The sequence below is a fragment of the Xiphophorus hellerii genome, chromosome 22 (assembly GCF_003331165.1).
Source record: "Xiphophorus hellerii strain 12219 chromosome 22, Xiphophorus_hellerii-4.1, whole genome shotgun sequence".
NCBI classification, from domain to species: Eukaryota; Metazoa; Chordata; class Actinopteri; order Cyprinodontiformes; family Poeciliidae; genus Xiphophorus; species Xiphophorus hellerii.
Window position 1 is genome coordinate 11,985,770 of NC_045693.1, and position 12,160 is coordinate 11,997,929.

At 36.9% G+C, this 12,160-nt stretch overlaps 1 protein-coding gene across 28 annotated transcripts in view; it reads right to left on the reverse strand.

The window, feature by feature from the left end:
• The window catches only part of LOC116712528 (neurexin-1a), a 281,475-nt gene that overhangs the window by 157,213 nt on the left and 112,102 nt on the right, over window positions 1–12,160 (reverse strand). For 24 of the 28 annotated variants that reach the window (XM_032552315.1, XM_032552326.1, XM_032552306.1 and 21 more), the window contains 3 exons: window positions 9,178–9,381; window positions 6,381–6,407; window positions 977–1,099 (listed from right to left, as the gene is read on the reverse strand). In XM_032552315.1, the coding sequence (XP_032408206.1) occupies window positions 977–1,099; window positions 6,381–6,407; window positions 9,178–9,381 (354 nt within the window). The remainder of the gene's footprint in view (window positions 1–976; window positions 1,100–6,380; window positions 6,408–9,177; window positions 9,382–12,160) is intronic. The other 4 variants (XM_032552330.1, XM_032552329.1, XM_032552321.1 and 1 more) reach the window with 1 other exon arrangement.

Genomic DNA, 12,160 nt, shown 5'->3' on the forward strand with positions numbered 1-12,160 from the left:
AGAGGATGTCATTAAATGGGGTAAATAAAAGCTAAAAGGGGAAGAGCTTTGAAAATGAAGGATCCACAGCAGGACCTTAAAGTGATGTCATGTGAGCACACTTTTTTTTATACAAAAAAAACAGAGCATGCCTTCAGAGAATTTATGATTTATCTCTATTTTTTAAACAAAAGTTAATAAATTTCTTATTCAAGACAGCAACATTTTGCCAAAAAAGAACTTGTGATTTTCAGTAAATAAGCAGGACCTTCTAAAAGTATTCACACCTCTGTTTTTCAGGATAACTCTTTAATGTACATTCACCCATCAACTCATAGTGCGGCCATTACTGTATTTCGCAATATTGAGGGTGATCTGAAGTATAAATTTTCCTCCACACATCTTGAATACAGGCAAAATGGTTCAATTTAAACTAATCTGTTCAAAAGACCGTCTTTTAGTTGTTTTGAATGCTCCCTCTATGGCTGGTAGAAAACTACTTAAAGCTCTTTTACGACTTTCCCTCAACAGTGGCTTTCATCCATCCAGGAAAGAAGACAAATCTATCCTGTCAATAAATTATCTCACCCAACATTAGCCTCTAGGCTACTCCTGGGTCAATAGATCGCATGTTTTGGTGGTCTTTTATTTGAATATGTGAATGTCAACGGTATTTATATTTAATCTGCACACAGATTGATTTATATTGCTTAATTATCTCACGTCTGCATTGCATTTAGGGGTTTCATAATGAAGTGTGCACCCCACACTTTTCTTTTTTTTTACATTAACAACCATGTATGACGAATACTTTTACAAGGCACTGTACTTACCCAGGAACAAATAAAAACTAAGCAAGTGACCTTTTAAAGTTCTCTGCAGATATGCATGGCTGTTTTATTGTTTTGTTGTAGTGGTTCTAGTCTAGGTAGACCACAAGAGCCCAGAAAAGGTGAGAACCTGTCAAAGTTATTATAACAGAAAGGATAAGAAGTACCTTCCACAGGCGGTAGTTCATCTACCGTCAGTTTCAAACTCTTGCCTCTCCTGAACACACGTACGGTATGCCACTCATTATCGTTCAGGTTCTGACCCGCAAAAATTGTCTCTGGGCCTTTGCCTGTGGGATAGTCCAAAAAGTGATTAAAAACACCCATGCACACACGCCCACACACCCCCATGCACACCCCTCCACACACGCAGAAAGATTGAATGGTAGTACATATAAAGAGAATCATATAGAGAAGAGATGGAAAGGAAGTCAGAATAATTGAAGGAAACAGAGACAGAAAACAATGAAGTAAACATAGTAAATGGTCACCACCCTGACTTACACTGGCTGCATCATTATACAGGGTACTACATTTCTAAAGTCTCTCTGAGCATTATTTTCTTTAAATCAGGAAGTGGGGATCATTATTAAGAATTTCTCATTAAAACTCAGACATTATTGATTATTATTCTTGATCTATGTGTTTTCCAACCATCACAACTCAAATTAGATTTTAAGTTTTTTCATGTTCCACATGGTGGCAGCAAATTCCTTCCAGAACTTTACAATTTAGCAAAGTCCTTTACAAATAATCTCTTTCAATATTGTTAACCCACCCATTCTATTACCTTTCTCTAACCTTCACTATGTGAAATAAAATCTTATTTTCAAAAGAAATTATCTTGCAGAAGAGGCAGTAAGCTTGGAGCTAAAACAAAAACAACAAACATAAAGAAATATAAGAATAACCCTAAAATCAAATCATCCTGTGAAAAATAAAGAAAAAGTCAAAAATATGAAATACAGAATGTGATTTTTTTTTTCTACAAGTGAAATTTCACTCATTTGATTTCATTAAATAAATGTAACATTTAGTTGAAAATCATAAAATATTTTTAGCATTCCTTTAGCTGCATACCAGAAACATCATATTAATATTGCACGAGAGTGACATTGCAAGCAGGCAGAGATGGAGATGTCACACAATCACTGTGCCAAAAACCTCCAGGAAAGCTTTAGAGTTGAAAAAAATAAATATCCAAGTACATGGTCTAAATCTTTGTTATCTTATCTTTATAAAAGACAAAAAAAATTCCATTTCATTTTTCAAATAATTCCAACATTGGCCTTTCTAAAGCCAAACACAAATTAAAATAAAGTTGTTGAAGTTTTAAATCCCTGTATAGCTCTGAAGTTCTCATGCTGGGTGAATGTAACAAAACAGGCCAATGTGGGTGTGCCAAGACGATGGCATTATAACTCCCTAGGCTCTGATCCCTTTCACACAGTGGGGAGCCTCCAGAGGGGTGCCAAGTTCATGCACCTGAACCCATTTTTGGTTATTTATTTTCTGCCTTTCTGCAATCTTCAAAGCTTCAGTGCAATGTGTATGCAAATGTGAGGGTACCACAGTACCAGGACACGCTCAATCGCAGAGGCACAGTGCTGCTTTATAAGCACTAAACATTGAGGCAGGATTGGAACCAGGCGACTGGTGAGGGATTAAGAAGAAGAGATATGAAATAATGGGATGGGGCTGAACTTGAAAGCATGGTTGATCTTTGCTTTCCATCATTCATGCCCTTGGTTCTCCTCAAGGAGGAAGAAAAGCAAGAAGAGAAAAGAGGGACATCGGTTGCATAACATTCACTACAGCACAGAGTGTTATATGATCATTTATATATCTAATATTATTTGGACCTCAGTTGTGTTTGGCATTCTGTCAATAATAAAGAGTCAAAATATTTCAGTTCAGAGTTCATTCAAATAAAGATAGCAGACTTATCATGTATCTTGGCATCAGAAAAAAATAATTACTTGCAAGTATAGATAGATTACATTATTTTTCCTTGATGTCTACCTTTGGATTTTTTCTTTTTTTAAAATACTTAATAATTAGCTTAGCATCTTGGACTGAAAATACATTGATTTATGTAAAGTCCACGAGTCTCCTGAAATTGCAAACTTATTCCAATGAATGAATCAGAAAATAGGTTGGATTGTCCTCCTGTTGGAGCAGCATTCAGCTTGACATGGAGAATTATTGTTCATCACTACAAACAGCAATGGAGGGAAAAGAGATATGTACAGTTGCTATTTTCAGATGCCGATGTTAAAGTTCAACGAACACTCTGTGCTGGTGACAAATTCTTATTCTTCAAGGTAACTGTGGCAACATTGCTTTTGCCTACATGTGCATGCTTTAAAAGTTTAGTTTCGTACATGCCCTCACATGTCTTCTTGTTTTTATTTTCACAATACCTTATCAGATCTCCTGAGATATTTATGTATATGCTGGTAAAATTGAAACCAAGCACAATTTGCTGTGGCTGTTAAATAACTGTTGCAAAGGTGAGTCATATTTTTGTAAATGAAGGCCTGATTAAGAAATAAAGCCTCACAGAGAGGGGCTATTTAAATTCAGTTTGGCTGTTAACTGATTTGCCTGTAATTGTTACAATAATGGACAACAGAAAATTAAATGTTTCTTTTTTATCATGACCGCCTGTGAGTTCCCAGTTCTGAGTAAGGAGATGAATGATAAAGGGGTTTTCTCAGTGTCTATAGAACAGAAGCCACACTGTAAATTTCAACATTTAAAATGACTAAAATTACAAACTATTTTTAAAAAAACAAAACTTAAAATTTTTGAAACTGTGACGAAAGAAATTAAGCCTTTTAGAAAGCAAATCAACATAACCTCCCCTGAATTCATAACCTGACTAATCATTTATTTTTAATTTCCACATAGTTGTAAAGTTCATTGAAAGAATCTCTTAGACCTCTACTAACAATACTAATGTGGGAACAAGATCAATTATAGAACAGAAACAGTTACTCAAAATGATGATAATGTTAGGGAGATGATAATCCAGTAAGACGCCTCTATGTCTCCTTCCCTGTTACTACACACAGTAAATCATGGCACCCGTGCCATTACTCTTAATGAATATGGCTGAACCAGCTGAACATAAAAGCACCAAATCTGTCACAAGGTACTTTCAGGTCATATTTTCAGTTAACTGTCAGTCAGTGTCTGTTAACAGTGTTTAAGCAGAAGTGGCAGTGTTTTCTTCAGACAGTTCCCCAGGGAGCTTGGGTCCCTAATTGACAGTGATGTGTTCTTTGAGTTGGTGTTGAAATTTTTCATCCGGCAAGCTGACCAGAGCTGCAGTGCCTGACAAGACACATTAATTAACATTGAGGGAAAAAAAAAAGAGGACAAAAATAACAACCTAGAAAAAATGTTAAAAGCTAATTCTTCATGAGTGGAAATGCACTAGCTTAACACAGTTCTTTCCAAGACCTTCAATTAAGCATTTTCCTTCGACACAATTAGGTCAGAAACTATTAAAGGAAGGCTTACTACTTCTTTGTTTTTGAATTTATCTAAGCATGCAGTTCACCTTCTCTATAGAATGGTTAATCAAAAGAATTTAAATATTTATTTTCACAGTGCAAATTTAAAAAACATCCAACTCATTAGTTAGCCATCTTCTAACTCTCCATTTTGGCAATAAAACGATTAACAGTGTCAACTATTACCATCAAAGTGACACACCCATTTCAAAATGAAATTACCATTAAAACCTAACTCAGTTTTTCTGACACCCAAATAAAAAACGACAATCTCTATTTATTGTCCTGCATCAGCATTATCTGGAAGGTACAATTCGAATGCTGCAAAGGTAAAATGACAATATTTCAAACACCAGTGTCAACTCTTTAATGTCACTGTGTCTTGGATTTAACAGCTGAACACTAAGACTTTCTGACAATGTTTTTGTTGTCATAACATGATGGATGTTGCAAGCTCCAATTGCTGCCAGCTGAAAGAGAACTGCGACTATTTAGCCAGATCTTCTGATATATTTGCACATCCCTGTTGTTGCACAATTTGTCCACTTTGTGTGAATAATATGTTATGTTTATGCACATAGACATGCATATCTTGAACATATTTTCTTGAAATTATCCAACTCAGTTGCACATTTTTTTAAAATTCAGTTTGCAACTTTTAGTAACTGCACAATAGTATTATGTTGTATTTTGCCCCTACTATACAGTCTCTTATTCTTATTTTTATATTGTTTATTTTTGTGAAAATACACAAGCTTCCACCTATCTTTAATTTGCCGTTGGCACATCTGAATATTCTCTATGTGTGAAAATTAAAGGCTTTTCTTTTCTATTCTATTCTATTCTGTCAAAGGCATAATAATATGGTGATCAGAAGACAAACAATATGAATATGAACAGATAATGCCTTAGCCTTATCCTCTGGACCGTAAGATGACCTTTTAAGGTAGTGGAATGAGAGAATTGGAGCTTGTCTTCTGCACACAAACACCAGAAGCGATTGAGGATGTATGGGCGAAGCTGCTTTGCATTTAGAAAGATGCTAACAAGAGATCCTTTAAAGAAGCTTGTCTAGAGGTCACATCATCTCATTGTGTGAGGAAGTGTTGTGTTGTTTAAATCTCCCCTTCTGATCAGGCAACGACCTTCTAGTGCTGTAACACTTACGCCAACAGTTCCAACTTGGCTGTTATCAGAGAACAGTTTATAATTATAGTCACAATGTGGCATAGCATGGAATTGTTACAGTGCTTCACCTGCATGTTTTCATCTGGTTTTTACGGTGAGTCACTCACCTGAGAGGGATTACGTGAAAAAAACAGTTCTTGTCTTATGACTCGAGTGAAGGAATTATTAATTTATCACCAGCTCTGAATAATAAATGTCAGGGATTTTTTTTCCCAAAATATTACAATGTAGCCTCTCTGTTCGAGCGCACACACAAACACACAAAGATGCCTTCCTCCATGAACACCCCAACAGGATCTATTCTTTCCCCTCCCTCTCCATCTCTTTCTTTCTGCTCTGTGAGGCAGGTTAATAGCAATAATAAAATCACACTCTGTATTTCCTCTGTGCTTTGAATGGCCTCATCAATTTACAGCTGCCGTGAAATACTGTGAAAGAAAAAAAAAAAAAAAGGTACGGGTTGGGGGATAGCGCAAGGAAATCATCCATGTCTAAAATACCTACGCTTCCATAGCATGCATTTTATTCCTTTCTAGATTTATAAGTGAGTGGGTTCATTAATTAGACACAGCTTGGTGTGTAAAATAGCAGCTGACTGCCATATTCCAGTTTGTCATTAATTCAAGCCTCCCTCCATTTCCTCCACACTTCTAATTATATAAAAACATAAACTACAAAGACCCTTAGCCCTAGAATGTGTGGGGTATAATATGAGACATTCATTTGAACTGATTAAGTCTCCCCAGTTAAAATAGTGTCATGGTATTTTTCACTTAGAAAATAAATTTCCCAGGCAACAGAAAAAATAGTGAATATTACAGAAGGAGTAGAAAAAGAAGAAGAAAGGTGAACAGTAACTTACTGGAGGTACAGTTAATCCTGATACAATCTAGATGGGGGGAGAATAGATGAGAGATAAATTCATCTTTCAACGTTACAGCTGCAGACATCATTAAAGCATACAGTCCACCCCTCTGGGGACAAACACACGGACACTGTCCGTCCTCTGATGCTCTCACATGTTGTTGCCTCAAGCTGGAGCAAGCTGGTAAAAGCACTGCTGTGTTGGAGAACCAGAGCAGCCCAATTTATTGCATATTAGAGTAAAAGTTGAGGACTGGATCTGTTAGGCAGAGATTTAGATATTTTATAATGATTGAACATTTTTGTTCAATAAGATGATGTCATCATGAGAGCATCAGATGTTAGTCAGGGTCACACAGGGCCAACTAGAAGGTTTCGTCATTAATTCCCCCCAGCCTCTTTCATTTACCAATGAGTGTAACTTAAAAACATTATAACAGTTTTGTTTTGTTTCATTTTGGATTTTCGTTTATATTGTCTGGCTCATCTATAATTTTTTACTACAGGGAAAAAGAAATACATTGGTCAAACCTACACTAGCTTAATAAGATGCCACATGGTTTCTTTAGACCTTTGCTGTCGTGCTGTTTCTACAACATACATACTCTTGTTCAGCAGTGAATTGTAGTGTTTAAATATCAAATATCAGTTAATCATACAGATGCAGTTGCTAGATCTATCACTAGAATGAAATCATTTTATCTGATTTTACCATAAGAGCTTAAGTTCACATCCAAGATAATTGAAGAATTTAAATAATCTCAAAAACTGCACAGAAACAAATGTTTCTACTAGATCGGTAAACTTTTTTTTTCATGTTTGGGAATTATGTGAGATTGTCATGGAAGGAGTGTGGATGCTGGCGAGTGAACACATTATCACCATATTCAGAAATATTTTAATCCTGAAAATGTTAAAGTAGAGGATGGACGATTGTTTGATATGTATGATGATTCTAGATGATATGAGTTTCACTTTCGGAGGTGCAATTTTTCACAATATTCTATTTTTAGGATGATCCTGGAGACGTAAGTGAATGATTGTACAAAGTTAAGATGCATAAAATAAGTTTAATGACGAAGCTAAATAATCCTTTTGCTGCTTTCACCTAATGACTCCTAATGATTCAGTTTCAATTCAGTTTAAAACATTTCAACTGAAAACAGTCTGAATTGTTTCTGCATCAACAGATATTTAAATTAAGATATTGGCATTGTATCAGATAAAAAAAAAAAAAAACATATAGCATTTCTAGAAAATGCATTGCATATTGATGTTTAGATGGAGGTTTCGGTAGTAAAAATATATTTTTGTCTTTTGATATGTCCTAAATTGAAATTAGTGAATTGTATCTGTAAAGTAAAATATTTGAATTCGTCTCGATGTTTACTTATGTGGAGACAAGACAAGTTGATGCAGTATTTCGGTAATATTTGTCACTGCATGACAAGTAATTTAGATTCTACCAAATCGGCTCTAGTTGGTATCACTTTAACAAATTTGTCACTGATAAAAAAAGCTACAAAAACTGTGTTTCTTTCTCCACTCCTTTATTTGCAAAAGCTGAGCCTGTTTTGTGCTCTGAGAAAGGTGACCCAGATCAACCCCCCAACCCTGCCTTCCCATTTGGCCCTGCTTGTCATGTGTTGTCAACCACAGCAGAAAAGTGGTCGCAAACAGCCAGAGAACAACACAAACCTACCCTTCCAGGGAATGCTCTGCTTTTCTTTGAGAGGGACAAGGAAGACAGCCTTCAAGGGCTTGTGGAAATAAAGTCCAAAACTCTTATATTTGTCAAAAAGAATTTAAATGAAAACAAAACAATGCAGCCCTTTGTTTTTTATCCGAGGGCACCTTTTTGCAGTGGCGGTGATCTAACCTGTCAGGCCTGTCAGTGTGTGGCGCTGTTGCCTTTTGCAGTTGGACACATGCTGTTTTAAAGTTGACAGCGAATAAAGACTCTTCTGCATCCACGACTAAACGGCACCACTTAGGGAACCCATTTCTGTTTAGCCAGCGAAAAGACGGAACAGACTTGGGTGGCACTGTAGTGTCTGAAACACATCGAACTTCCAAAAGACAGCTCTGGGATCATTACTTCACAAAAAGAAAAAATTCCACAAACTCATAGGAGAAGGTGTCTATTTTTGCTTAATGCAGAATCTTCCCTCTTTACATAGGATTAAAGCTGGTGGATAATAAGATATGTTGAAAGTATCAGATGTCTGGACCCGTAAACTGCTTCAAAGAATAACCATTGGAAGGACAAACCCAAATAAATGAATAGTGGTGTAAATAAGGACAATGTTTATGTGGTGCACTGAAATAACTTTTTTATAAATTTAAAGGTACCAAACAACACATTTGAATTAGTCAGAGCTTTCAGAAAAAAACAAGATACCATTATGTCACCCTCCAATTGACTTTCCAAAATGATCACATTCATGTAATAATTAATTTTAAAAGAATAATATTCATCTGTTTCCTAGGCAGTTATCATATTTAGTAAAAACTGTATGCAAAGTGAACACATCAGTTTGTGTTAGGAAAGAAGAATCTGCTTCATCTAAAAAAAAAAAAAGAGGGTAGCAAGCATTCCCTGATGACGAGTAGTTTTCGTTTGTTCAGATGCCTGTGAGCCTCGAGCCGCAGATTTTAGACCTTGAAAGTCGCTACAGTCTCTCTGTCTATTCAAAACATGTAACATAAATAGGAATATTGTCGTGCATTTGTGAGTGTTATCGAGCTCGAGTCTGCTTCGCTGCTGCAGTGTGTGTATGCATTCGAGGTGATACCTAAATTGACGGTAAGACGGACACGACCACTCTCCAGCTCCAGACGCAGGGCGTCAGCAGATTCCCGGGATGTGGTGGCTATTAGCAGGCCATACGCCCGTTGGGAGCGGAATCGAAGAGACACGTCTTCGGCTTCGGTGTGCATCACCACTGGGAGCTGGACTTTCATAAACTTACTGCCATCGTAACTGAGAATGGTCGCCTCTGCAGAGGGAACAAGAAAGAAAACATGATGAGTGAACGGTAAAATAGACTGCGGCAATTTTATGGAAAACCAATGACCACGGCTGTCAGCTCAGTGTAAAGTGATGTTCTATTTGTTGACAAGGTTTAGTGAGGCGACCTTCAATCCAGTCTCAGAGGAACGATGAATCGATGAATTTAAGAGGCAGAGGGAGAGCCGAAGTCTTCAAGCAGTGAATGTGAATGTAACTTCCAGACAGATGCTCTCTGTATTTATTCAGTAAAAGGCTTTCAATCCCAACAAAAACTGCAAGTTATTTTGATCAGTGTTGATCCCGCGTAGAGTGGTGGTGAAGTACTTACATCCACTAACCTTGACTGTCACACAAATTTTGGCCAATTGATGCCTTTGTAGAATTCTTTTTTACAGGGTGGATTAATGAGACAAGTTTTAAGAAACAAGCATTGCCCATGTAAAAATGAAAAATGCAGATTTTCATGACGCTATTTTTACACTCATTGGCTGTAAAAGTCAATGAGGTATAAAACGAGAATGCCAGTTTTAAACATGCTGAGTTATTGCAAAATGGAATGTCTCCAGGTATGATACCTAAAACCACTTTGTAAAGACTTGTCACATGTCTAGTTTCCCATCGCACTTTATGCTGCAGCTGGCAGCCACTCAGACTCCCTCCATAAACTGCAGTTTCTTTGCCAACTTAGGTTATGAACCCCTTCAGTATAAACACACATCATTTTGCCTGGAAAGGCAGGAGACAGAGACGACTCAGTGCAGAAATATTACATGTAAAGAAATAAAAGAAAACATGGCAGTATTGCTTTAAAAGTTTCCACTAGATAATAGTATAGTAGTTACTGTAACAAGAAAAATTTTTTTGTTCTCAGTACAGGTTTAGCACAAGAAGGACCTCTGGTCTCCATGTGCCTTGTACGGCATTTTCATCTTCTGTGCAAAGATTTGTCCAGTGAAGATCTAAGCTGGATTAAACAAGCATAAACCATGACTTTGATTGTAGATGTTCAAATAAGCCAAAAATCTGCTTTCCTCTTATAGGCAAGAAAATAACAGCTCATAACTTTTTATAAGAACTCCACTTTAAAGTATTTGAATTGCTTCCTTAAGCTACTGTTAAGATGCTCAAGATATGCATTTTCAAATGCTAGTGCAAGGTTGTTATATAATTGCATGAGTATATACAACTTATACTAAAGTAACAACTATTACTGCTGGAGAACTGGGGAAAATAAAAGGAGTGCTAAAGGGAATGGGAGATGGTGAGCTGTGGAGGCAACAGGGTACCAGTGCACTCACACCAGCCTCATCCCCACTTTCTCATCACACAGAGCCAGTGTCACATCCATCCCTTGGGATGACTCTGTCACATTCCTCACCCAAATCCAATTTCTCCACGCCCTCCTGGGGTAGGCTGTGGATGATAGGGCATTTGACAAACAAGAGTTCACTGCTAAACTGTTTGCTTTCTGCCAGGCAGCTGAAGCAAAGAGCTGCTTGGAAAATGTTGGAAGGTGCTAAACAACAATAACAGAACACGGTGCAAAATCTATGCAGGAAAATTAGAATTAGGATAGGATTGAAGGAAATTGTTTATGTCTATACTGCTGAACAATGAGTACCAGAATAACAAATCAGCAAGTCCTTGTGTACCTCATCATAATTGCTAAAGTGCTCTCATTAAAAATGGAAACAAGCAAGAAAAGTCAAATAGAGTATAAAATAATCAAATATCTTGATTATGCAGAAAATGAGCTCATCTATACCCTAAATTGGCTCTGCAGCTTGTCATTACTGCTTAACTTAATTTCCAGCTGCATGCAATCAGCATCATTAAATTTGATGAATCGACTCACATCATTATGAAAAGACATACCTACTTCAATGTTAGGGAGGGAAAGACTCCTGTATAGTAAATAAACAAGCAGGCAAGTAATTCTATTCAAATCACTGCTGCAGCAAAACAATTTCATCCAAGACATTTCCTCACTTAAGATTCATATAAGAGATTGTTTAAAATGCATTAAATGAGAAAGTTCCAAAATAAAGATATAAAAATATGGAGAAAGACCCGTGAGGGAATATCACCTAATGCAAAGTGAGCACTTGTCAAAAATCCAATTGTGCAAGTCCAGTCATTTTAATGCCATTCCCATGCTCAATATCAAAATAAATTGAGGGGACAGGAGCTATAGCTTGTGCCTGTGCCAACCCAAACAGGAGGCTGTCACAGGGGATGTGGAGCACAGCGGACTAAACCAAATGTTTATTTTCATTCCCGTAAAAACCACAATGTGGGACAATTTTCAGATTGTGTGATGAAGTAGTTGCTGGAGTGGGAGCTCTCTCAGAGAAGGCCGTATGACAAACAAGGGAGGATCAGGTAATCACAAATAAGAACCCAGTTGTCTTCCATTGTCCCCCAAGGAGAACCAACTCTTTGAGAAGAGAGAGCTGTCAGCTACATGTCACAGGATTCCAATGTCCCTCAGCAACAGGGTACTGGGAACAGTCTGATTCAGAAAATTGTGGGAAAAAAATGCTGGAGGCTTTTGGAAAAATCTATATTTTACACTCATGATAAAATATCATGACAAGAAATGGCTCAGCTGCATCATACATAATTTAAGACATTTATGTCTTCACTGTAGCCTTCTTTGAGAATCACAGCATATATGTTCCAAGAAATAAACTTGGTAGCTATTAAAACACCCTATATGTTGAGAATGTTTCTGTAGACAAAAGAGCTTCTTTCTAGATCTGGAC